At 50.5% G+C, this 25,987-nt stretch overlaps 6 protein-coding genes across 7 annotated transcripts; all 6 read right to left on the bottom strand.

Annotated features, from left to right (window-relative positions):
- Positions 1 to 420: 420 nt before the first annotated feature.
- Positions 421 to 2,598, bottom strand: LOC128270835 (angiotensin-converting enzyme-like). Its single transcript, XM_053008259.1, has 5 exons — positions 2,356 to 2,598; positions 1,920 to 2,283; positions 1,490 to 1,853; positions 526 to 1,426; positions 421 to 483 (listed from the first exon to the last, which is right to left on the bottom strand). The coding sequence occupies exons 1-5, from the start codon at positions 2,596 to 2,598 to the stop codon at positions 421 to 423; spliced, it is 1,935 nt and encodes a 644-aa protein (XP_052864219.1).
- Positions 2,599 to 3,013: 415 nt separating this feature from the next.
- Positions 3,014 to 5,152, bottom strand: LOC128270834 (angiotensin-converting enzyme-like). Its single transcript, XM_053008258.1, has 5 exons — positions 4,904 to 5,152; positions 4,463 to 4,826; positions 4,043 to 4,406; positions 3,103 to 3,983; positions 3,014 to 3,039 (listed from the first exon to the last, which is right to left on the bottom strand). The coding sequence occupies exons 1-5, from the start codon at positions 5,150 to 5,152 to the stop codon at positions 3,014 to 3,016; spliced, it is 1,884 nt and encodes a 627-aa protein (XP_052864218.1).
- A 655-nt stretch (positions 5,153 to 5,807) lies between these two features.
- Positions 5,808 to 7,845, bottom strand: LOC128270833 (angiotensin-converting enzyme-like). Its single transcript, XM_053008257.1, has 4 exons — positions 7,615 to 7,845; positions 7,184 to 7,547; positions 6,759 to 7,122; positions 5,808 to 6,696 (listed from the first exon to the last, which is right to left on the bottom strand). Exons 1-4 carry the CDS (start codon positions 7,843 to 7,845, stop codon positions 5,808 to 5,810), a joined length of 1,848 nt encoding a protein of 615 aa, XP_052864217.1.
- Positions 7,846 to 8,068: 223 nt separating this feature from the next.
- On the bottom strand, positions 8,069 to 13,205 carry LOC128274546 (angiotensin-converting enzyme-like). 2 transcript variants are annotated; one of them, XM_053012775.1, is made up of 5 exons: positions 12,902 to 13,205; positions 9,724 to 10,087; positions 9,274 to 9,637; positions 8,327 to 9,207; positions 8,069 to 8,265 (listed from the first exon to the last, which is right to left on the bottom strand). In XM_053012775.1, exons 1-5 carry the CDS (start codon positions 13,166 to 13,168, stop codon positions 8,249 to 8,251), a joined length of 1,893 nt encoding a protein of 630 aa, XP_052868735.1. In that variant the 5' UTR covers positions 13,169 to 13,205; the 3' UTR covers positions 8,069 to 8,248. The 2 variants fall into 2 exon arrangements, with proteins under 2 accessions (XP_052868735.1, XP_052868736.1); XM_053012776.1 differs by lacking the exon at positions 12,902 to 13,205 and adding an exon at positions 11,438 to 11,713.
- A 581-nt stretch (positions 13,206 to 13,786) lies between these two features.
- On the bottom strand, positions 13,787 to 16,287 carry LOC128270832 (angiotensin-converting enzyme-like). The gene is made up of 7 exons (XM_053008255.1): positions 16,012 to 16,287; positions 15,570 to 15,933; positions 15,264 to 15,487; positions 15,046 to 15,188; positions 14,273 to 14,980; positions 14,033 to 14,205; positions 13,787 to 13,974 (listed from the first exon to the last, which is right to left on the bottom strand). Exons 1-7 carry the CDS (start codon positions 16,285 to 16,287, stop codon positions 13,940 to 13,942), a joined length of 1,923 nt encoding a protein of 640 aa, XP_052864215.1. The 3' UTR covers positions 13,787 to 13,939.
- A 1,223-nt stretch (positions 16,288 to 17,510) lies between these two features.
- LOC128273681 (centrosomal protein of 104 kDa) lies at positions 17,511 to 21,696 on the bottom strand. Its single transcript, XM_053011706.1, has 10 exons — positions 21,657 to 21,696; positions 21,411 to 21,578; positions 20,418 to 20,870; positions 19,730 to 20,357; positions 19,282 to 19,662; positions 18,737 to 19,220; positions 18,094 to 18,668; positions 17,882 to 18,024; positions 17,717 to 17,818; positions 17,511 to 17,647 (listed from the first exon to the last, which is right to left on the bottom strand). Exons 1-10 carry the CDS (start codon positions 21,694 to 21,696, stop codon positions 17,511 to 17,513), a joined length of 3,111 nt encoding a protein of 1,036 aa, XP_052867666.1.
- Between the last annotated feature and the right edge of the window lie 4,291 nt (positions 21,697 to 25,987).

The following is a 25,987-nucleotide window of genomic DNA, read 5'->3' as shown; positions in this document are numbered from 1 at the left end:
CCCTAAACGATCCGGGCGAAGATGACAGCCCGTTCGTGGTGGCCTCGAGAAGCAGCGGATTTGCCAGCACCTGGAGGCTAGGACAGCATCGCATCGATGGAAAGCTGTTCGTTACGTTCAGAACGTGCGCTCCCAGCAGTATCTCTTCACGGGAGTTCACGCTTTCCTGTACACGGCCCCGGCTCTTGGCGGTGCAGGATCCAACTATCAGCTACCCAAAGGAATCCAAGGGGGACTGATAGCGCAGAAAAACCGAGCAGCGTTCAACCAGTATATGTTCGCACCGAGAAGTACCCCGGCTACGAGCATGCGTTTGTGAAAAGCGGAAAAGTGAACGATAAGAGCTACTGGACGTTTATTGCTCGACCGTGCGTTTGTTAGCCCTAACGGAAATTGAACTTTGCCGAATGAAGCTTTGCCCTAAGCGCCTAGTGGGTACGCAACCGGTGATGCAGCACCGTTCATCAGCTCATCAAATGCACACTGAAAAAAATGGGTAAAATACAGTTTGTGTTCCACGCTGACTTCGTGCACATTAGACTTACTATTGGTTTCTTCCCAGCCTACATAAGCATCCAGGCGGTCGTTCTCAACCACCAACCAGTCGTAGAGCGGTTGGAAGTATTCAATCAGGGCGTCGGCACTCATACGCCGTTCTCCCGTCAGGACCTCCATCGCTTCTGGCCACGGTTTCGACGATCCCATTGCCAGCATCGCTTTGATGGCGTTGCCAGCTTCAGCGCTTTGGTAGATGTCACAATCGTTCAACGTTTTCTCCGGATCGCCCTTCACGTATTCGCCCGCCTTCTCACAAGCTGCACGGTGGAACTGGAACTGAATAATGAACGATACGAAGTACCGCAGGTATTCCACATCCGCAGACACATGGTACTTTGCCGGAGCGTCCAGATCGGCTTCGGAGCGCACTACCGGGGGTTCAATGCCGGAGTACTTCGAACGCATCTCCCAGAACTTGCAGTTGTACTCTTCTGGTTTAATGTCACCGCGGAAAATTCCCCAACGATACTTATCGATTGTGTAGGCAAATGGCAAAAATACAAGCTTATTCAAAGCCGCACTATAAAACTGATTCAGCTTTGACTCTTCATCCTGCACGAAGTCCTTTAGCAGGCCAATCTTCTCCAGGTGCTTCGGAGTGGAAACGGAAAGCGAAAGAACATCGCCGACTGCTTCGTGGAATCCAGGATTGGCTCCATCGCGATAGACACTCGGCAAGTGTTGGTACTGCAAGAAATACTGCACGTGGCCCAGTTCATGGTGGGCCGTGAAGAACTGATCCATCGTCACCCGGGTGCACTGTTTGATGCGAACGTCGTCCGGTTTAGAAAACTCCCAGGCACTGGCATGGCACACCAGATCCCGGCCATCTTCTGGCTTCTCGAGGATACTCTTTTCCCAGAAGGACCTGTCAATGAGCAACGCAAACGGATTAGCTTCCATGCGCCGCTTTACTTGATAGGCACCTTACTGTGGCACCCTCGTCATGTTCAGGGACTGGAAAAATTCATCGCCCATTTCGAACATCTGGATCGGAGTGTAGCCCTGACGAACCATCTCATCGGTCACGTCCAACAGCTGACGGTCAGCGAAGGGGCTTGTGATGGCCGCGACACCAGCCCAATCCTGTGCCCACATGTTGCCCAGCAGATGCATCGGAATGGGTCCTCTCTCCGACACAACCTCGTCGCCGTAGTACTTTCGCAGCTGATAACGCACATTTGCATGAATCTGTTCGTACAGCGGGCGCAGCTCTTCAATCACCGCATCGACCTGCTCTTCAAAGGTCTCATCCTCGTACGCCTTCAGCCAATACTCGGCTCCGGATGCATAATCTGCAAGCAATATCTTATCTCACCCAATTGTTTCGATTTGAATTAATTTGCCCAAAACAACTCAACTGTTCAGCCTTGCCGATTCACCGTTCAGATCGACATAGGTTTGGAAATCATCCCTCGTCGGTGCTCCTGCCGCATCGTACCACTGCTGCCAATAGTACTTCAGCTCCTCGGGGTCACGGCTGTTGGCCAGTATCTCCGTCAACTCTGGTTCCAGCGCCAAATCACACTTGGTGCCATCATGATAGTCGCAAACCTTCACCTTGGCATAGTTTTCTTGCATGGCATTGATCGCGTCCAACATTCGAGCAAATTTATCTTCTGCCAGTGCTGCGTAGCCCAGGCTGGATAGTTTCTCGACGCGACGTTTCAAATCTTCATCCTGGAAACTTTCGTAATCGTACTTGGCCAGTGTATCGGCCACTTCCTTCGGACGAGATCACGTGTTGTCGATTATATAACTGTCTCCAAACCCAACGCAACGTATCGAGGTACTCACTTTGAAGAACACAGCGTTTGCAGCAGCCACCTCGTTTTTCACCTGCAAGTTGTCGTCGTTAATGTCCGACTCGTAGGCCCACTCGGCTTCGGTGCCAGCATTGCGACGGTTGAGAATTTCTGGCTCTATTTCTTCCAAGTACCGCAAAGCTTCTTGCTCATCATCGTACGCACCACGGATTGTGCCACCGTGGGCACAGCTCACGAGAGCAACCGTAAGCAGAAGCAGCTGAACGATCCTCATACCTTAGACAGGTGAGAAACTCCTCTCAAACGAAACTGACCTGAAACTGATCATTTGCATGTGCTTTTATAGCTACCATTTTATCTCTCCTCACAACATGTTCAAGGTTTATCTAGAGCCTGCGGATTCATGGGGGCTTCTTATCGTGTCATTTGGCGCGTGCTGATAGATTTCATGCGCGTGTTATTGCTGCATTACATCATTTTGGACTCTACACACGATGACACAAAAAACGAATGATAATTGATTATCTTAAATCAAAATCATCTTTACGGCAACCAGTATATAGCCAAAAATGAGCTATTTTGACATTTACATAATCAGCCTAAAATTCATAATAATTTCGGATGTTCAACAATTAAAAGTACCTATTGCAATGAATACAAAAGTTTATTAAACCCGGAAGAAATATCATTCAGTCCTCGTCTAGTGAGATACATTCTGAAAATAGAAAAGGCAAAATGTTTGTAAAATATTCCTTCTCCGTGCTTTGCAAAAACGTACTGTCGGTTGGTTCCCAGCCAATGTATACTCCCAGACGTTCGTTTTCAACCACCAACCAGTCGTAGAGCGGTTGGAAGTATTCAATCAGGGCATCGGCACTCATACGCCGTTCTCCCGTCAGGACCTCCATCGCTTCTGGCCACGGTTTCGACGATCCCATTGCCAGCATCGCTTTGATGGCGTTGCCAGCTTCAGCGCTCTGGTAGATGTCACAATCGTTCAACGTTTTCTCTGGATCGCCCTTCACGTATTCGCCGGCCTTCTCACAAGCTGCACGGTGGAACTGGAATTGAATAATGTACGACACGAAGTACCGCAGGTATTCCACGTCCGCAGACACATGGTACTTTGCTGGAGGGTCAAAGTCGAGCTCGGAGCGCACCACCGGCGGCTCAATACCGGAGTACTTTGAGCGCATCTCCCAGAATTTGCAGTTGTACTCTTCTGGCTCAATATCTCCTCGGAAGATTCCCCAACGGTACTTATCGATCGTGTATGCAAAAGGTAAGAAGGCCAGCTTTGTCAGTGCTGAGCGATAGAACTGATTAAGCTTTGACTCTTCATCCTGCAGGAAGTCCTTCAGCAGGCCAATCTTCTCCAAGTGCTTTGGAGTGGAAACCGAAAGGGAAAGCACATCACCAACCGCCTCATGGAATCCAGGATTGGCTCCACCACGATACATGCTCGGTAGATGCTGATACTGCAGGTAATATTGAATGTGGCCAAGCTCATGGTGCGCAGTAAAAAATTGCTCCATCGTCACTCGAGTGCACTGTTTGATGCGTACATCGTCCTGTTGCGAGAAATCCCAGGCACTGGCGTGGCAAATTAAGTCTCTTCCATCATCTGGCTTCTCGAGAATGCTCTTTTCCCAGAAGGTCCTGCATGAAAAATTGTTTTGCTTGTGAAATCTAGTTTTGCGAACCTAAAACCTACTTACTGAGGGACCTGCGTCATGTTCAACGATTGGAAAAACTGGTCGCCCATCTCGAACATTTGAATTGGATTATATCCTTGCGCAACCATCTCGTCCGTAACATCCAATAGTTGTCGATCACCGAAAGGACTTGTGATGTCGGCAATCTGCTCCCAGCCCTGGGCCCACATGTTACCAAGCAGGTGCATTGGGATTGGTCCTTTTTCCGATACGACATGCTCACCGTAAAACTGTCTTAGCCGATGTCGAACGTACCCATGGATTTGTTCGTAAAATGGCCGTAGTTCTTCAATCACCGAGTCTACTTGTTGCTCAAATGTGTCGTCCTCGTATGCACTGAGCCATGATTCGGCACCCGACTCGTAATCTGGATGATAAAGAAATTGTAGATAGCTACCGAAACTGGTACCAATTCTACTCAACTGTTTAGCTCAGCTGCTTCGCCATTGAGATCGACGTAGGTTTGAAAATCTTCCCTCGTCGGTGCTCCTGCCGCATCGTACCACTGCTGCCAATAGTACTTCAGCTCCTCGGGGTCACGACTGTTGGCCAGTATCTCCGTCAGCTCAGGCTCTAGTGCCAGGTCGCACTTCGTGCGATCATGGTAATCGCAAACCTTCACTTTGGCATAGTTTTCTTTCATGTTGTTAATCGCGTCCAGCATTTCGGTAAACTTATCCTCCGACAGAGCGGAATATCCTAGGCCAACAAGTTTTTCAATTCGACGCTTCAAATCCTCATCGCTAAAACTTTTGTAATCGTATTTGGCGAGGTGTTCTGCTACTTCCTAAGATAACCGCGCGAGCGTAACAAATCGGTTATTGGTGCTTCATTAACATTTAAGACCTCTGTTTGATACGATACCTTATTAAAAACTGCATTCTCCGAAGCCACTTGATTTTTAACTTCCAAGTTTTCGTCAGTAATGTTTGAATCGTACGCCCAGTTAGCCTCACTGGCCGCGTTCCGGCGTGACAAGATCTCCGGTTCAAGTTTGGCCAAATATTCGAAAGCCTCTTCTTCCGTGGAATAAACTCGCCGATGAGAAATGGCACCACCACTCACGTGACACACAAGCCAAACGACAAACAACAGCCCCACGAAGAGCTTCATTTTGAAAGATCGTCGGCCTCTACAGTGTTACTGAGCTGCGCTGCCTGTTTTGCATAGTTATATATTGAATTATTTTATCATGCTTCTCTACAAAAGCTTGAAGCATTGATAACGATAAGGCGCAATCAGCACAGCATTCTAATTTAAGTACTACTGTTGCGCAATCCGTAACGGAGATACCTTGACGACTGTCAATGCATCGAATGGTGCACTAAGAGGTAGATTACGTCCAACTTGTTTAATGAGGAAAATTTGTAGATAAGTGTATTATTGAGACGAGCTTGTTAGATACATGGTCCCGAGTTGATCGATAGAAACAGTTTGTAAGTACTTTTTGATGACAAGCAGCAAATATGTAAACAAAATTTCATTTCTTTCAGATAATAAATACTGATAGGCAAAGGTGCAAGACAATTGTGAATTCTCTATGTTGGACATTCGCTAGAACTAATCGGTTAGGAAATGACTAAACTACAGCTACATTTGAAGATCTTAATATTGATCTTTATATACTGAAACTCCAAACGCCGAGATGTCCTTATCATGCTGTCAATCCAATATGATACGAACACTTTATAAGGATTTACATTCTGCATAGAAGACAAAGATAAATAATATTCCTGTAGTGTCATTGTACTGTATTTCTTATCGTAAACTACTTACTGTCGGATGGTTCCCAGCCGATGTATACTCCCAGACGTTCGTTTTCAATCACCAACCAGTCGTATAGCGGTTGGAAGTATTCAATCAGGGCATCGGCACTCATACGTCGTTCTCCCGTCAGGACCTCCATCGCATCTGGCCACGGTTTCGATGATCCCATTGCCAGCATTGCTTTGATGGCGTTGCCAGCTTCAGCGCTCTGGTAGATGTCACAATCGTTCAACGTTTTTTCCGGATCGCCCTTCACGTATTCGCCGGCCTTCTCACAGGCTGCCCGATGGAACTGGAACTGAATAATGTACGCTACAAAGTATCGCAGATATTCCACATCCGCCGAAATGTGGTACAATGCAGGGGAATCCAAATCAGCTTCAGAACGCATTATTGGTGGCTCAACGCCGGAGTACTTCGTGCGCATCTCCCAGAATTTGCAGTTGTACTCTTCTGGTTTAATGTCACCCCGGAAGATACCCCACCGATACTTATCGATCGTGTAGGCAAATGGCAAAAACACAAACTTATCCAATGCAGCGCTGTATATCTGATTCAGCTTCGACTCCTCATCCTGCACGAAGTCCCTCAGCAAGCCAATCTTCTCCAAGTGTTTTGAAGTAGAAACTGAAAGGGAAAGAACATCTCCAACCGCCTCATGGAATCCAGGATTGGCTCCACCACGATACACGCTCGGTTGATGCTGGTACTGTAGATAGTATTGCACGTGGCCAAGTTCATGGTGGACAATGAACAAGTGTTCCATCGTAACGCGTGTACATTGCCTGATGCGTACATCGTCCTGTTTCGAGAAATCCCAGGCACTGGCGTGGCAAATCATATCGCGATCATCTTCCGGTTTCTCTAGAATACTTTTTTCCCAGAACGTCCTACACAGAAAACGAAAACTTCATAAATAAATTCCTTTTTTTCATACCTCAAATTTGCTTACTGAGGAAGCTTTGTCATGTTCAACGACTGGAAAAACTGGTCGCCCATCTCGAACATCTGGATCGGAGTGTAGCCCTGACGAACCATCTCATCAGTCACGTCCAACAGCTGACGGTCAGCGAAGGGGCTTGTGATATCGGCGATTTGATGCCACGCAAGAGCCCACATGTCGCCAAGCAAATGCATCGGAATGGGTCCCTTTTCCGATACAACATCCTCACCATAGTACTCCCTCAGGCGGTGTCGAACATAGGCGTGGATTTGTTCGTAAAATGGTCGCAGTTCTTCCATCACCGTTTCCACTTGCTGTTCGAAAGTTTCATCTTCATACGCACTGAGCCACGATTCGGCCCCAGAGTGGTAATCTACACAATACAACATGTTTCAGTGACATCATAACATGCTCACGTGTCGATCATACTCAACTGTTCAGTTTAGCTGCTTCGTTATTCAGTTCAACATAGGTCTGAAAATCTTCCCTCGTGGGTGCTCCTGCCGCATCGTGCCACTGTTGCCAATAGTACTTCAGCTCCTCGGGGTCACGGCTTTTGGCCAGTATCTCCGTCAGCTCAGGCTCTAGTTCCAGGTCGCACTTTGTACGATCATGGTAATCGCAAATTTTCACTTTGGCATAGTTTTCCTTCATGTTGTTTATGGCATCCATTATTTTGCCAAATCGATCCTCCGGCAGAGCGGAATATCCTAGGCCAACAAGTCTCTCAATTCGTCGCTTCAAGTCCTCATCATGAAAACTATTGTAGTCGTATTTGGCGAGACGCTCTGCAACTTCCTAAAGTAGTTCCACATTCTTCTTAGTAGAGTTTCTATTACACTAAAGATTTTTCACAGAGTGATACCTTGAAGAAGGAAGCATTTTCTGCGGCCACCTGGTTTTTAATATCCAAGTTTTCGTCCGTAATGTTGGACTCGTATGTCCAGTTGGCTTCCATGGCTGCGTTTCGACGTGCAAGGATCTCTGGATCGAGCTTTGCCAAATACTCGAAAGCCTCCGTTTCCTCCGAACTCGTGTGTGTATAAGGACTGGCGTAACACAGTGCGACCAGCACCAAGACCACACATAACTCCATTTCTGCTGGACCTGTCACTTCCTACTGAACTGTAGCCTACTTTGCATTCATTTTTATTCGACATTCTTATCTTTTCTTGAACAGCCATCAAAAGATGATAACGTTCGGATACGAATGCTGCTGTCATACAAAATCAACACCTTCACGGATGATGCGCCCACAAAGATAATGGCATTGTTTGAATGGCATGGATTTCCCCAAAGACTAAGCCTAATGGTGCGACTGTTCATTGTATTGAAGAAAATGTGCCGATTGCCGGATGCAAGTAAGTTTATTGTGTATAGTTTCAATATTGCTGCCCGCGTATAAATCTGACCTTGTAGATCAATTGTAACGATGCGTTACCGAAGATCGTCAAAATGGTGCTTCAAACGCACCGTCAAATCCAATAGGTGTCGAAGATTTATGCTGATTTACATTCTGAAACGAAAGGAAAAACAGTTAAAAAAAGTCTTCTTTATCCTATGTCCAGCATACTCACTGTCAGTCGGTTCCCATCCAACAAAAGCGCCGATCGCTTTGTTTTCCTTCACCAACCAGTCGTAGAGCGGTTGGAAGTACTCGATCAAGGCCTCGGCACTCATTTTGCGCTGCCCGGTGAGAACTTCCATCGCATCTGGCCACGGTTTCGATGATCCCAATGCCAGCATTGCTTTCAACGCATTGCCTGCCTCGGCACTCCGGTAGATATCGCAGTTATTGACCGTCTTTTCTGGATCTCCCTTCACGTACTGTCCCGCCTTCTCACACGCAGCCCGGTGGAACTGGAACTGCACGATGTACGACACAAAGTAGCGCAGATATTCGACATCCGCTGACACGTGGTACTTGGCGGCCGCATCAAAATCGTCCTCGGTGCGCACGACCGGCGGCTCGACACCGGAGTACTTCGAGCGCATCTCCCAGAACTTGCAGTTGTAGTTTTCGGGCTTAACTTCGCCACGGAAAATCTGCCAACGGTACTTGTCCAACGTGTAGGCAAACGGTAGGAAGACCAGCTTCCCGAGCCCGGACTGATAGAACTGGTTCAGCTTCGATTCTTCGTCCAGCACAAAGTCCTTCAGCAGACCGATGCGTTCGAGATGCTTCGGGCTCGACACGGACAGGGAAAGCACATCACCGACGGCCTCGTGGAAGCCCGGATTGGCGCCTTCACGGTAGACACTGGACAAGTTCTGGTATTGCAGGTAGTACTGGATGTGACCGAGTTCATGATGCACCGTGAAGAAATCTTCCATATTGATGCGAGTGCACTGCTTGATGCGCACATCGTCCTGTTTGTAGAAATCCCATGCGCTGGCGTGGCACACCAATTCTCGGCCGTCTTTGGGCTTCTCCAGGATGCTCTTTTCCCAGAACGTCCTAAAATATTGGTGACAAATTATCCAAACCGTTCCTTGAGAGCGACTCTTCTCCAAAATAGCTTACGGTGGCAGCTTGGTCATGTTCAGTGACTGGAAAAATTCATCGCCCATCTGGAACATTTTCACCGAAGTGTAGCCCTGACGAATCATCTCATCGGTGACGTCAAGCAGCTTCTTCTTCGGGAACGGTGTTGTGATGTCCGCCACATTATCCCACGTTTGGCCCCACATATTGCCGAGCAAGTGGATCGGGATGGGTCCCTTCTCCGACACGATCTCACTGCCGTAGTACTTCCGCAGCTTGTACCTCACGTACGCGTGGATCTGCTCGTAGAGTGGCTTTATCTGTTCGATGGCTGCATCCACTTGTGCCTCGAATGTATCATCCTCGTACGCATCCAACCAATACTCAGCGCCCGACGTGAAATCTAGAAGGTTGGTTTGTGGAGCAAACAAGTCCAACGATCACAGCGTCTGTTCGAACAAACCCCTCCAAAGCAACGGAGCTACTCACTGTTAAGCTGGGCAGCCTCACGGTTCAGCGTGACGTACTCGTCAAAATCCTTCCGCACCGGCTTACCGGCCACATCGTGCCACTGCACCCAGTAGTACTTCAGCTCCTCCGCATCGCGGCCCTTCGCCAGCTTCTCGGTCAGCTCCGGTTCCAGCCCAAAGTTGCAGTTGGACTCGTTCCGATACTGGCACACCTTCGCGGTTGCGTAGTTCTCCTGCATGCGCGAGATGGCATCCACGAGCAGCGTAAACTTGTCCTCGCTCAAGGCCGCATACCCGAGGTCGGTCAGTTTCTTGATCCGGCGCTTCAGATCGGCATCCTTAAAGCTGTTGAAGTCGTACAGCCGCAGCTCACGGGCAACTTCCTATCGGTGAGTGAGAGAAAAGATCAGCCGGTCGCCGGGTAACAAGCCACACCGCGATCGCGCGATCGCGACTCCGAGAGCCACCACTTAACAGCCGCGATTAGCACCTTTCTAAACGCCGCGTTATCTAGCGACACCTTCATCGATAACTGGGCCGTGTAGTCCGTGATGTTCGACTCGTACTCCCAGGAAGCGACCGTTTCGACGTAGGTTCGTTGCAAGTACTCCGGTTCGATCGAATCGATGTACCGCTGAACGCGCTGTTCGCCGATGCTCACCACACCGAGTTGAACGCCCCCGGACCACTTGACGATCACGGAGGCCGCCAAAAGAATGGCGTGCCAAAGAACTTGCCCCATGCGCGGTGTCGGGAAGAACACGCCACGCGTCGTCCAATCGGTCAGCCCGATTGTCGATCCGCGACTGAAACCGTATTCACCGTAAAGTGTACCGTGACCACTCGAACGTGGTTCCGTTCATTCTCAGCCTTGGCAGATTCGGATGATCACGTGCCGGAATGAGATGCAAAACGGGTAAAAATGGTTTTATCATCCCACCTCCCACCAGAACGTACTCGGTTATGCTCGCGCCGTAGATGCTCTCTCGGGTGACCTTGAGCGTCAGGGGAAAAGCTACTTTTACGGGGTCCAAGTACAGTATTGGTTAACTGGCTGGAGATAGCGGCTACCCACGGTCCCCAGCGTCTGGTGGTGCGCTTCGGGTTGATTAACGACGGCCGGAAGTGGTCAAATCCGTCGCTACAACGCACAACTCGGCGACGCTCGGACGCCGGTGTACTCGAATCGCAGCGGAATGATTATCGTGTTTCGATACACACTCCGGCCGGGTGACTCAACAGAACACTTCCGAATGGCTTCCCGGACCGGAGCGAAACGGTTGAAGGTGGTGTGCTGAACTGATTAACGACAGTCGCGAATAGCATCCGCCGTTTGGTGAAGCAAAGTGGTTGGACGTGACTATTTCTACAAAACTTGTTTGTTTGTTTTTCAACATTTTTGACCTGTTTGCTTAGGTCGAAATTCACTTCAAACTCTACGCTATCATCAGCTCATAACTCGCCGTTCTCGGTGTTCTTCCCAGCGGCTGTTCCTCGCGAATAGCATACGGCAACCTTCAGGTCGGTCGTGCGACTATCAACTTCATCACGGCGTCGACCGCGACGCTGATTCGCGACGGCCAGAACTCGCTAATGACCTGCATACAAACTAACCCACCAACGATTAAGCCGAGTACCCTCGGGGGCTACTCCAGGGGCACACACAATCGACGAAACCGCCCACGTCCACGGCACACAAACTGGAACATGGCACACGGCTCGGGGAATCGCACCTTGAAAAAGTTCGCATTACGCGATGCGGCCTCGTTGCGGCGCTTCAGGGCCTCCTCGGTGATGTTGGATTCGTAGGCCCACGAAAGCTCGGTGGCGTTGTTGTTGCGGGCCAGCACCTCACCCTCGAGCTCGCCCACATAGCGTTGGGCGGCCAGCTCGCTGCGCTCCAGGTCCGGATCACTGGCCCGGATGGTGCCTGCGGCTAGCGCCACCACCAGCAGAAGCGTCAACAGCCAATTAGTTCCAACTACTTGCGCCATGCTCGATGCAGCGCGTCCGGCTTGAGCAACGTTCCGGCTACAACTGAGCTGTTCGCAACCGGCAAAAGCTTTCTTATAGGACCGGCTCCACAACGAACCTGGAACAGCTATGCGGGCCGCCGTGCCACCGCCGACAGTGCGGGAGAAGGTTGCCGCCAAGAAGCAGAAACCTGCGAGGTCCACGGCCAAGCGGGTCGGAGTAGGTGAGGTTGGGAGGACCCCGCTAGGAAGATTCGAACTGGATCGGCCTAATTTGAGTACGATGCCAACTTAAGAAGGGCAATGCTCTCCAGCGAGCACCCATGAGGTGGATTTTTGGCGGAATAATTGGTCATAGGACAGTGACCTTTGCCGCCCAACGCAAACAAAACGATGCCAACGAAAGTCAACTTTACACGAAAGCAATCATGTATGAAGCTCAACGATGGATACAATTTCGCTTTGTATGTATGTCTCGCTATCTCGAAAAAAAAATCATGTTGTTTACGTATTCACCATACGCATCATTTTTTCGGTTGATGTTGACAATCACCCCCCCCACATTGAATTGACCACTAAACATTTGCACACAATGGCTGTCCGAAAATAAAATGTTGTTTAGAGAACCGACAATCCATCTGCGACATCCATAGAACTGCTCTGCAATTTAGATCCATCGCTTTGAATTTGGATAATAGGCGGCTACTGGAAATAATGAAATAATAATGGTGAGCTTCTCGGGGACACAAAGAGAGAAAGTTTTAGCAAACAATGCTGTGTTTCCCAAAATCTCAATATTTAAATCGATTTCAATTCTTTGCTCCAGACACTAAGCTTAAAAGCACGCAAAGAGCATGACACAGGGATTGGCGCAAAGAAAACAACGAGAAAACGGCCACACCCAATGCAATAAATGCGGTTCCATTTCTTCTTCCCTTGGACTCACTACAGCTGACTGGGGATAAACACGCTTCCTTATACCGGTTCCCGGCGTGACAGAGAACAACGCCGCCGCCGCCGGTTCCACCCAAAAACGAGAAAAACGAGTTCAACGAAAGTGAAGCACTTTTGGGGGAACGCCATCACGGAATCGAGCATTGTTGCGAGAAGGTTTTGGTACACTAAATCATTCGTACACGATATGCATTCGACTTAACCGCAAGCTAAACTTTCTCAAACAACAGGATCCCTAAGACGGATGATAGATCGGTTATCGATCGCTACCTTAAGAAAGCTCGTTTGCTCGGCAACGGCATCGTCACGCAGCCTTAGCGACACGTCGGACACGTTCGTTTCGTACGCCCAGGATTCCAGCGTGGTGTTATAGTTTAGCTCCAGAATGTCCGATTCGTAACCATCGACGATGGCGCGAGCAGCCGATTCGCTTGCCGCTGGCTGGTCTCCGTCATTCGCGGTCGTCGCAGTAAGGCCGGCGATTGGGCCAATTATCACCAGCAGCAGTAGTGTCACCTGGCACACAAATTCTGCCATCGCGACCCTGGCTCCTCGACTCGACACTCGGTACAACTTGTTTATTTGATCCGCAAGTACTGAAGCATATTGATTTGAACCGATCGTATTTATAGTGACCGGAACCTCGATGCCAGATCGATTGCGCAGTGGTGCAGAGATGTGAATGTGAATGATATTTTCACATCACGAGACTGCCTTTGGCATCGATCACTCAAAGTGGACGCAATTTGCCAAGATTTATCGACACATTGTTCACGGCAAATGCGTCGCGATTTGTTCACGGGCCAAGAAGTTGTACAGAAAGCCGGGAAAGAACTAATTTTGTCTCGAAAAACAAAATCAGGCGGAAAGATAAACATGAAGAGCATCCAGCCACGAAAAAACGCAGTTCAAGGCTACGTCGGTAACGTCGAATGACGCAAAATCGGTTGGCACGAAACCTGTTTAGGATCACTTAATTACAGCACCGTAAATCAGGAGAAATTACGCGAACAACAAATTTAAACATGTTGGGCAAGCCGAAAGATTCTTTCGATGCGTTAGGATCACACCACAAAGCACAAACACAGGGTTAACAAACACACGCAAAAAGAAACAATTTTATTCCGTATACATAAACCTTTAAGTGTTCTGCCTAACAGTAAGAATCATTGTTCAGTTTCGCATTATTAACGTTGCCTAATGATAATGATTTTGATAATGATAAAATGTGTTTGATGTTTGATCATCTCTGTCGCTTCATTTCACAACAACATAACACGCATAACAACGCGAAGCACCCTGCTCCTTCTATTTTGCGATGAAATCAATAGTTTTTCCGCATTCTGAAAAAGAAAATGAATAAGAAAGATTTATTTTTGAATATTTGTTTTGACTACTCACTGTCCGATTCGGTCCATCCAACGTGAGCTCCCACTCGCTCGTTTTCCGTTTGCAGCCAATCGTGCAGCGGCTGGAAGTACTCCAGGAAAGCTTCCGCGCTCATTTTGCGTTCACCGGTAAGGATCTCCATCGTATCCGGCCACGGCTTTGAGGCGCCCATGGCAAGCATTTCTCTGTGAACGGAACCAAAAACGTTTTGATCCAGATTTGATCCAGAATCGGCCACCGGGGAGCGCTTACTTCAGTTTGTTACCGGCGGCCGTGCTCTGGTAGATGTCGCAGTTGTTGAGCGTCTTCTCTGCGCTGCCCTTCACGTACTCGCCCGCCAAGGCACAGGCAGCCCGGTGGAACTGGAACTGAATGACGTACGACACAAAGTATCTTAGGTATTCCACATCCGCAGACACATGGTACTTTGCCGGGGCGTCCAGGTCTGCCTCCGAACGCTTCACGGGCGGTTCAATGCCAGAATACTTCGAGCGCATCTCCCAGAACTTGCAGTTGTACTCTTCCGGTTTGATGTCACCCCTAAACACACCCCAGCGGTACTTGTCCAGCGTGTACGCGAACGGCAGGAAGACCAGCTTCGTCACGCCGGCACGGTAGAACTGGTTGATCTTAACCTCTTCATCCTCCGCGTAGTCCTTCAGCAGCCCAATCTTGCGCAAGTGTTTCGGGGTGGATACGGACAGCGACAGCACATCACCAACGGCCTCGTGGAATCCCGGGTTGGCACCGGTCCGATACTCAACCGGCTGATGCTGGTACTGCAGGTAGTACTGGATGTGACCGAGTTCGTGATGTACAACGAAAAACTCACGCATGTTTACTCGTGTGCACTGTTTGATGCGCACATCGTCGACGGAGAAGAAATCCCAGGCGCTCGCATGACAAACCAAATCCCGTCCATCGGTCGGCTTCTCGAGGATACTTTTCTCCCAGAATGATCTGCAAATGGGACAAACGGTACAAGTTACGATCGATGATCGCGCTCGCTTCGTCAAGTGTTTTACTCTGGCAGCTTCGTCATGTTAAGCGACACAAAGAAATCGTCTCCCATTTGGAACATTTTCTGCTGCGTGTAGCCCTGGCGGACCATCTCGTCGGACACGTCCAGTAGTTTCTTCTCCGGGAAGGGTGTCGTGAAGTCGGCAATCTTTAAACGGCAAAAAAGCGCGTGAGTTATGAGATCAGCTGCGAGCCCTTGCTAGCTACCGGCGTTGTTACATACGTTGTCCCACGTCTGTGCCCAGAGATTGCCCAGCAAGTGCATCGGAATGGGCCCGGTTGGCGAAACGACCTTATCGCCATACTTTTGCCGCAGCTTGAACCGTACGTAGGCATGAAGCTGCTCGTAAAGAGGTCTAATTTGTTTGATAACATCGTCGACCTGCTGCTCGTACTCGTACGTATCGTCGTACTCCTTCAGCCACGCCTCGGCGGCGGAGGTAAAACCTACCGAGATAGGAGCCAGTTTGGTGCCGGTCGTCATTCGCGTCTCTTTTCGGCCAATTGGCCGCAACGGGCATTTACTTACCGTTCAAATGCGCAGCTTCATTCTTTAGCTCCACGTACCTCTGGAATGCTGCGCGCGTTGGCGCTCCCGTACGGTTGTACCATTGGACCCAGTAATGCTTCAACTCTTCGGCATCGCGGTGGTTGGCGAAAATTTCCGTCACCTCCGGTTCGAGGGCCAGATTACACTCCGTTGGATCAGCGTACGTGCAGAGCTTCGTTTTCGCGTAGTTGGATTCCATACTGGCGATCGATGCGAGCAGGTCGCGGAACTTGTCATCCGGCAGCACGGCATAGTCCAGCTTGGACAGCTTCTTAATGCGTCGCTTCAAATCCTCGTCGTCCACTCGGTCGATCGAATACTTGCTTACCTCTTCGACAATGACCTGCAAAACGCCATGTTCGCCACACGAAAGATGGCCATTACAAAATGGCGCTTACTTACGCTGACGCTGACCACATACCTTTGCCAGCTGGGCGAACTGACTGGCGGCTTCGGTTTTTTTGCGCAGATTAAACTCCGTCAAGTTGGAACCGTAAGCCCAGGCCGCGTGGGTTTGGTGTGCCTTCCCTAGCCGGTAGCGCTCCTCGAGCGCTTCGAGCGCCCGACGAACTTCATCGTCATACGGGAACGGTGCGGAATCGTTTGACCGCCGCTGAACTGGCCCGGCTCCGATGGCCACAATCGTGCACACCAGCACCAGCCAGCTAATTCTGGTGCCTTTCCAACAAAGCGTCATTTTTACTGCGATTTGGAACTTATGGTTGCCTTTGTTTGCCAATGATTGCCGTTTATATTGCCTAGTATCGCATTGAATCAACAGTCCACTTTGCACCGGAACGATCCTTAATCTGTCACTGCCGGCGGCACACTGAACACCGCCGACGAGCACGGGCGCGGGCTAGCCTCCGGTTTGGATTGACCCGATGACCCGGGCACGGCGAGAGATACGGATAAGGGATGCCGGACTAAAGCGGACTACAGCCGGGAGACACCACCGATTGTGGAGAGTTGCGTTCGAATGTGGCGAGGAGGAACACCTAGATACGCGTTTAAATGTAATATTGCACTGAATGTGTTACTTTATTTGGTGAGAATTTTGCTCGCTCAAGGACGGGAAATTAGTTTACTTAATCCGAATGATTCGAGTTGGACTCCCGCTAAATAGGTTACCCTCGGCTGAGGCACCCAATTGGACGACCGATGAAGAGATCGAACGTTGATTGATTGATAAGTGTAACCTTTCCGTTTTGAAATCCACTATCAAAACCGCTACGGAACGATTCGTTTGATTTGCTCGCGTTAAAAAATCTAATCAACGAAATTATACTACCCATAAAAGTTTCAAGATTGAATCGACAAATAGTCCCCCACATAGTCCTGTCGATCGGTCGACAGGCGGCTGCCACAGGTTTAACTAGCTTTACATACAGTGCCCCGGTACCCGGTCAGCTTCAGTCAGTCACTTCCGTTACTCTAGTCCACTGAGGTGATTGGCAGCCAACCGCTCGGTGGACGCGTGCTGGCCATTCAGAGAAGAGTCTTCTGCGTTACATTAACCCGGTGGCCCCGTGTTACCTTTGCCCGCTTCCTTCCGGCCGCAGTTCCGACCAGAACGGGTTTGCATAGTGCGTTGTGCCGTTAATTTTCGTAGCAAGTTAGCTTAGTCAGATGTAAAATATGAATTTTTAGTCGAATGACGCTCTCTATTAAGGTGTAACAGCCCACTAAAGCTTAACTTCGTATCCTGTCCCAGCCGGCGTCTTGACCGCTGCGAGCCGGTTGAAGGTTTGTATCATTAGGTACTAATTTAAAAAAGCTCCGCACGGAATGTGGATTTGCCACGTCTTTTGTCAATACGTTTGCTTGCTTGCACTGAATTGCTACCTAAACTGTGTGTGCTTGGAGTATTTTTAAATGGAAATATGAGAGAAAATGGGTTCCTAGTACTGTGGTCGCCCATCACTGCGGGACCACTCGCCGTCGAGTATTGCCGAGGCATCCAGCGCGGCTCAACAGATGTCGCTTCCAGCCACCGTCCAGCGGGAGCAGCACATCGTCATGGCAAAGTGGACAGCGGGCTGCTCCAGTGGTTAGTTCTGGAAAAGGAAGAGTCTGGATATCAGCTCCCACTGGAACACGGATGAAGTAGTGCGCTTCCGACTTACCCCGACAAAAATCTTCCATTAGATGATACTCGTACAGGTCCTTGTGTACCGATTCGGTGCACCTTTCGCAAGTCAAGTAGCTCGTTTTGGCCTCACATTCATCTACAAGTGCGGAGAAGTACTAATTGAAGTCGTGCCCTTGCCGGGTCGTAGTAGATTACTTACTAATGAGATGGCCGGTAAGGGCCGCTACCTCCAGAATCTGGCTACACTGGGGACACTTGGTAAGCACCGGGCACGCCTTCCAGTAGTGCTTGTCAAGCTGCGTAGGATCTCCCTGACAAATCCAGTCACAAAATGGACAGCGACTGGAAGAATTGGAACGAAGCGGGGTCATTAATGGCCTGCCTTCTCGCACACTTGGGAGTGGATCTCACATTTCACTGTCGATCCCTTCGAATGAGTCCGAGTTGGAGCTCTTCCGGGAACCGTTCTCGGTACCCTCGGTACCGGGCAGGAAGCCAATCGTGCTGTCGTACATGTTGGTCTTGTGCTGGGACAGCTTCTGACGACCGGCATTCTTGCCGTTGCACAGGCCTACCCCGCTGCCGGCCTCCAGTTTGTCGTAGTACGTGGAACCGTTGCTGTCCCGGGTGCCACCATCGTCGCCGGTTCCCGTTGTGCTGGTCCCCGTGGTTGCCGTCGTCCACTGACCATGCTGGCCGATGGCATGGCCACTTTTGCTCTTGATAATACCGGCCGTCGTTGCGTCCAGCCGACGCACCGGACTCGAGTGAGTGTCCTGCAATTTCATGGAACTGAAACTAGACTGCCAACCGGTCTGAGTGTCGGAGAAACTGACTATAGTCCGTCCGTCGTATCGTTGGTGGCCCTTGTTGCGGACCTCCACCGGCGGCGAGCTCTTCGAGCTGCTCGACATGGGCGGCGAGCAGATGCCGGAGAAAGAGACCGGCCCGCAGAACTGTTTGTTTTCCAGCATCTCCTTCTTGCGCTACGGTGCGAAAGTAATAAGCGCTAAAGCATCTCCAATCAGGGCCCATCACTACTTCCCAACCTTACCTGAAGATCGATTTTGTCGAACTCTGCAAACAACTGGCGGTAGAGGAGATTGCGCCGCGTGATGTCGTCGTCCGGTGGCAGCTGTTTGCGTACCAACCGTGGGTTCACTTTGTACACCAGCAGCAACACCCGCTCGGCCACCTTCCGCACCGACTCCGCCGGATGGTGGATACCGGAACAGCCCGCCTCCGAGAGGGTGCGACAGGCGAGTCCGCTTTGCTTGTCGTTCGAGATTCCTTGACTCAGCACCAGCTGCTCCAGCATCTGCATACGGCTTAGCGCCAACCGTGGATGGGTCCCGTTGCCGACCGGTCGTGAAAGGGCCGGTGCGATGAGGTGCTGCTCGCGCACTTCCGGGCATGCCGCGATGCTGAGGATTGTATGCTGAGCGAGCGTGTGAACACGAGCCGAGGGGTCGCCACTCTTCGACAGCAGTTCCGGTAGCAATCGATCGACCGATCGCGCAACTTCACTGCCCGCCACACTACGGAAGTAAGCGAAGGTTGTGTACGAAAGTAGCGATAACGCCCCCGGAAGGTCCTTACCGATTTGAGACGAATTCCATGAACAAACTGCGCACCGTTTCGGTTGCCTGGCTGAAGGTAGAAAAGACGGCATCCCGGACGCCCCGGTGGAGTAGTAGGGTCGCCCCGCGACATATCTTGTTCGGGCCGGCCTGAGCCGCCTGCAGCTGGGGTTCGGGCTCGATCTCCTGCTTCAGGATGCCCCGCAGCCGGATCAAGCCTTCCTCACGGTCCGTAAACTGGCGCGAGTAGATCAGCTCTACCAGCTCCATGCCGAAGATCAGTATTGGCAGCGCGGCCTGGCGCCGTTCACGATCGTTCAGCTTGCAGCGAATCCTGCCGCTCTCCTGCTCGATCATAGCCGTGCCCTGGCACTCGCGCAGAAAGTCGTTCGCGTGGGAACTGAAACGGGGAAAGGTACAAGTTACCGACAGCGATAGCTGGGCGGAAGCTCGACGTCGTCACCTACCCCAGTGTGGGGATCGCCCGTTCGTCGTAATCTTCGTAGCTGCTGCGCGGGGCACTCTTGTTGCGCCGTCGCAGCGAACCCGTGTTCGTCGGCGAACGCATCGGGCTGCGACCCTTGTGGCTGAGCAGGGGCGAGTTTTGGACGTAATCCTCTGGTCGGCCCAAGCTTTGTTGGGAGTTTCTACCTTCCGGTTTGACCGTGCAGCTGCTACCGCTGGAAGCGGACGCCGTTGTGGTCGAGTTACTGGCCGTCGACTCGGTCACGTCGGCAGCCGCGATCTGCGTGTGGAGGTGGTGAGCCTGCGGCAGGGTAGCGTCAGACGACAGGGCGCTGGCCACATCCTGCAGGCTGGGCGGCGAAGGCAACGACGGTTTGGAAGCGTACAGCTCCGAGCAGGAATCATTACTCGTGACACTCTTGTCACTTTGCAGTAACAACTCAACGCGCAGCTGGTCGAACACGGCCTTCCGGTACATTTCGATCTGCTCCTTCCGCAGCCGTGCGGTCGTGAAGTCTTCCGCCTGGACCGCCTGCCGTTTCGCAAGGGCATAGCGCCCCAACCTTTCGCCAGCCGTTCGAAGGGCTCCCATGCAGAGCTTCAGCTTACGGGCATACTCGAAGCGTTCGTCTGCTGAGAGAAGTGTGCGTTAGAGCGAAAGTATAGCTCAACTCCGCGGGAATCGCTTACCTTGCACTGCCTGAATCTTGAGCACTTCCATCCTGCGGACCACCTCGCAGATACTCTCCTCGACGTACATCGAGTACGACAGATCATCGCAAACGGAAGCCAGCGCACCGTTCAACGTGTCAATATTGGCAGGAACGGCGTTCAGCAGGGCCGATGCATTGCCCTGCACCGACGACAACTCCTCGGCGGACAGTTCTTCTCCTAGAATATTGATTGCCAGCAGGGCCACCTGGCTGTTCTTGTTGAACTGATTCAAATGGGCAGGACCCAACCGTAGCTTCAAGTGGGAGCCAACCTTCGGGACCACCGTTACGCTTTGCAGCTCCCTGGACGTGTAATTTGTGCTGGCATTGTCCGAAAGGGCCACGAAGCCCATATAATCGAAGCTCTGGCTGGACGGTGTGCTGGGAGCACTCTTGCTCGAGTAGTGTATCCAAAGTTCGATGCGTTCGGCTGAGAAAAGAAACGATATACCCTTAAAGCTAATTGTTGCAAATAATTGGAGTAAATAAGATGCTCGTTTCATCTACGACTTATTGAAACGTATTGAATAAAATGTTCGCTACTCTAAACGATCTCCCTAATGGGTCTCTACCTAATCTAGAATGTGTTTCAAAACGTCATTACGAATGAACGTAAAAAAGAGGTCCTCTTCAATATTTTGATACTACAATTCATTCCTTCTAGCAACAGATTACTATAAACTACGCTGTCATCAGCCGGCGAAAGTTCATTGCCACAAACACGCGCCGAATACAAACAGCACTAAAATCGCCACGTGTTTGGCGCGAGGCGTTTCCACTAGCTGCCATGTTTTGATTTCCTTTTTCTGTTCCACTCGCACTCGCGAAAAACCCGGGAAAATTGCAACTTGACGAGTGAACACGGCCACCGCAGGACCGAGAAGCTTAATCCTGGTTCATGAACAGTCGCAAATGAACCACCACGACCCACTATTTCGGTTGGACGTCGAACGAGCGGAAGGATACTCACGGATGTAATATTGATGCGCCAGCACCTGTATCCTTACGATCCGGGCCGGATTGAAGAACCGCAGGACGATTTCTTTCGGGCTTACGCTGCTGTCCGCGTTCGATCGCCATCCGTGCACGGTCGGGTCATGTTTGTTCAGCTCACTGGCGGGATAGTCGGAGTCCTCGTCTGGAACGAAGACGACACATGGGCAAGGCGTCTAGTACCACGATTGATTGCGGATGGTGCAAGTTTAATGCGACATACCTGAGGAAAACACCACCTTGAATGGGATTTTACGAGCCATCCTGGAACAGATCGGGGCTTGAGGAACTTTACACACGGCGATTCATCGGCTGCCTTTCCTAGGAGACATGATAGGCGACCCCCAGCCTGTCAGTGATCCCACACGACGATGGACGAATTATGGATTTGCAATTTTAATTGGTGGTCGTTATATAACCCTCTCGGTAGGCTGGAACAAGGTTGCGGTCAATACTCTGCAGTCCAGCGTGCTGCTACTCCGCATCATCGCGAAGACGGGGCAATGTGCTGGTGCCTATCTCATCGTAACGTTACATATTTCACTTTCGATTGAAGCTCGATTTTTGTATGAGGCACTGATAGAGAAGAGTTGATGATATACCATGCCATTGAGTGGCCTGGTTCTTCATTCGGGATGGATAATGCGATTCAATGGCGCAGAGAGTGTTTGAGATTGGTCATCATCATAATTGACACGTCCTCGTTTCTCACTTTTCCTCGTTTTATGCTGCACTGCACAACTTTCGAGCGAGGAAAAGGACTATCCGAAATCACTGCAAAATACTTGGTAAGCGTAGTAGACAGTCTATAGCGATCACAACACAGTAAAACCTGGGCTATCAGTGTAAACGGTGGTACGGTGTAATATCTGGGAAGCCGCTGGTGAGCCGCAGAAAACTTCACACTTCCCCAAAAGTGCTGCTAATCCGGTTGGAAGTGGTCCTTGCACGGTGGTGGCTGCAAAAGGTCTGTCTGGCTGGAAAATGGAGAAAATGCTTCGGGAAACGCGTAGACATGCGCGTGGACGCGCTCTGCCAACTGTCAACGGGCAAGGAATTCACGCACGGCAAACACATGGCCTGTGGAAAAAGTAGTGCTGTAATTCATTTCTGGCCCAACGTGCCGTTAAAACACGACAACCGGAAAACGTGCGCCCGCTAATACAGCAATCATTTTCAAATCACGCTTGTTGCTCGACACGACTGTTGCTGTTTGCAATAAACACTTTTCGAATCAACGAATGCTGGGGAAAGTAAATTACAGGCAAAATAGATTGGAATAGAAGAATACATTCAAAATCAATCTCACAACGTGTCTTGTTTTGAAAGTTCTTTTTTATTTTTAAATATTAAATCGCGCTTCGTACTGCTCGATTGCGCAATTTCGTGCAGTTCGTGCAGTTTCGTGCTCAGCTCTGCTAGATTTGACAGCACAGCTCATTCCTAATTCTCACTTCTCACTTTGTCATTCACTCATTCTTACTTTGTGTACAATTTATTTTTATTTTATGAAGAGAAATTGTGTTAAAAGTGCGTTGAAATACGTAATTTTCATTTTCACTATTTTAACTGACTTCCTACACTGGTATCAAAGCATTACACTGGCATCAAACAATTGAAATACATTAAATTGATTCTGGATTCAAATTTATCTCTTGCGTGCAAGTACCGTGCAAGTTGTGTTGAATTAACTCATTTTCACTTACCACTTTTCATTCATTCACTTTGTTTGCGTTCACCACTGACAGCTGCGGATGAACAAGGTTCCGGAACCACGGAATGGAACCAAGGATGAACAAGGTTGTTGGCGAATTGCTATTTCAATTGCTTCGTGTTGTGTTTTGTGTTGCGTATCCCGTTTTACTTCACCGTCCGTCCTTCGCTACCCCGTGTTCCGCGGGCGAAGAACAACCCTCGAGTTTGCCAATTTCTGGTCCACAGCTCTTCCCGCGAGTTCGCAGTCCGTTTTTGAGTCCGTTCCGTCGTGAGGACGCATCCGCGAAGACGAACGCGTTCCGCGTTGTGTGAGTGGAACGAGCGGAGGGAAAATCGATAGTGCCGCGAAGGTAGAAGGTAGATTTGGTGCGTAGATTTCCGTGAAAAGTGCCATTCGTGTGTGAAACTCTGTGACAAGGACGATCGTCTGCCGACGGTGCTTTTGGGCCGCTTACGCTCAGCGTTTTATGTCGACAGTTCAATCGTACTCGCCAGGTAAGAAACCCATATGCCACCATTTGCCCAGCGTCTCGTGGTGGCCGTGACTGTGCCGACGATTGATCCCGATAACCTTCCCGTAGGGAGCATGGCTCCCTCGGCGGATGTCCATTGACCTTTTCAGTTCCGTGGCTAATCGTGGCTTAAGAATTCTAAGGTGATTCTCGTTGTGCCGCTAAACAATAAGAAGACGTAAAAAGGTGTTCGGTGCATGTGCCCCAGTGACGGATTTATGAGGGCCCGAAATCCAAGCAGTCCGTCGCCACAGACGCGCCTTGAAGACACGTCAAGCTAGCGAGAGAAAAAATCCGGACGAAACAATCCTGAATCTGTGCCGTGCTGCTGCTGCTGCTGCTGCTATTTGTTATGTAAACAAGCGTGAGCGCACGGGACCGTGGAGCATAGCATAAATATGTGTGTGGAAGACGATGTGCACGGGTGTAAGTGCTGCTGTGTGCATCGCGCGCTCGTCCACAGATGATTGCCCAAAAAAGACAACAAGTGCTCATCTGACGTCTCGCTCATGTTGACGTTTTTTTGCCGTTTTGTAGTTCCTTATTTCGAGCCTTGTGCGCGTGTGTTTTTTCCGTTCTTTCTAGCATTCATTGTTTTTGCTGCGGTTCTCTTTTGCGGGTTCTTTCGCTTTCATTCGCGCGGTGAAAGTTTCCACAGTGAGTAAGATTCAAACTAGTTGCAAACAAAGATGGAGTGAAGGACGAAAATAACTGCAATTACAAGGTAAAGATTATCTTAGCACACACTGCAAGATGAAAACAAAGCACCGCGGCGAAAGGAGTGTGTTGCTCATAGTTCACCATGGTGACGAACGGAACGCTACGATCGCTGCTCGCGAGAGTGAGAAAGAGGACGGATCGAGACCGATCGCTCGACAAACAGCAGCGCCAGTCCAGTTGAGCGGGTGGCCTCTAACGGCGCGTCAAATGCTGACCCGAATTTCGCCGTTGGGCCGATCTAGAAAGTAACAGATCCGTCGCGGTCCAGTTTGGGGGGAACAACTGCGTCTGGTGGGCAACATTGTGGACTCGCCATTCTTCGGATCGCATCAATGTGTCGAAACAAATCGGCCGTGGAGCGCGCTCGGGATTAAGCAAGACGCGAGGACTACTTAAGCGCGGTGGTACGGGCACGGCGCGAGCGACACACACAGATTGACCCCGCAAAGCGAACGCAGAACGCGGCTGCGAGACTTGAACTCTTCTCATCCGCGGGAATGTCGATCCGGGGGCCCCAACGAGACGGACCTAAGCCGCCCGGGCTTGCAAGGGTGCCTACCTTTCGGTGCGAAAGGGACCGGTGCGACCGAAAAGTGGATATGACAGAGAGGCAGCAAAATCAAGTCACGATTTTGCCCCTCCGCGGCCCACCACCTTCCGGCGCTTTCGACTGCTTTCGTCCCCCCGGGCCGGGCCACTGCAGAAGGTTGTTGTTGGCGAACAATAATGTATACGACGACGATGGCATCCCCACGGGTGAAGGTAGCATAGGAGCATAAAACCTTCACGCCACACACATAAATGTTGCGCTTCGGAGCGATGGTGCGACGGACGGACGGGGTACGCCGCGCGGCCGCACTCCAAAGTTTTATCACCTTTTTTCGAAGCAGAAACCCCACGACGAACGCGCAGACAAGCGCAAGTCGCGAAGCCCGCGTTTGCCCTCTTCCCAGGCGACCGCACGGGGAGTTCCTCGCGAGCATAATTCGATCACCCGGAGGCCCGGAGCTAATCCCGAAAGGGCGCTCACCCCCGGCCCGGGTGTGGTTACCGCCAGCGTGTAACGATTGTTCGTTCGGACGCAATGTTTGACTCACATCCGCGACGAGCTATGGACTATCATCATCCGCGTGTTCGTTGGAAACAGAAATTTGGCGCCATTCGGCGGGTCGGGCCTTGGCGAGTGCGTCACTGATAAGTGTGGTCTCTCGGCTAATCTGGCGCCCGGAGGTTCGATAGTGCGTATCGTTTGGGATGATAACCGGACAAAGGTAGACAGTTTAGAGTGGGCAACCTCCAGAAGTGGCACACAAAGCATACGGTCTGCCAAGGAGGACAATTCGATGCGGCCTGTAATGTGTTACAACAATTCGGAACCGGATCGATTCAAATCAAGAAGCCAATCATTGAAATCGTTATGAAAATCGGTTATCATTCCGTTTGGTGCGATAGTCCGATATTACTGTTCGGACGGGATCTGTGTATTTTTAGCCACAACTTGTCTTGCCGGCAATAGAAACAAGCCTCTATTTATTGCTCATTGTTCAATAGAGCGACGTAAAATTATGCACCAAACCGGTGGCGACGGCGGCGGGAATCGGGTGCG

The sequence above is a fragment of the Anopheles cruzii genome, chromosome 3 (assembly GCF_943734635.1).
Source record: "Anopheles cruzii chromosome 3, idAnoCruzAS_RS32_06, whole genome shotgun sequence".
Taxonomy (NCBI): domain Eukaryota; kingdom Metazoa; phylum Arthropoda; class Insecta; order Diptera; family Culicidae; genus Anopheles; species Anopheles cruzii.
This window is presented reverse-complemented; position numbering and strand designations above follow the sequence as displayed.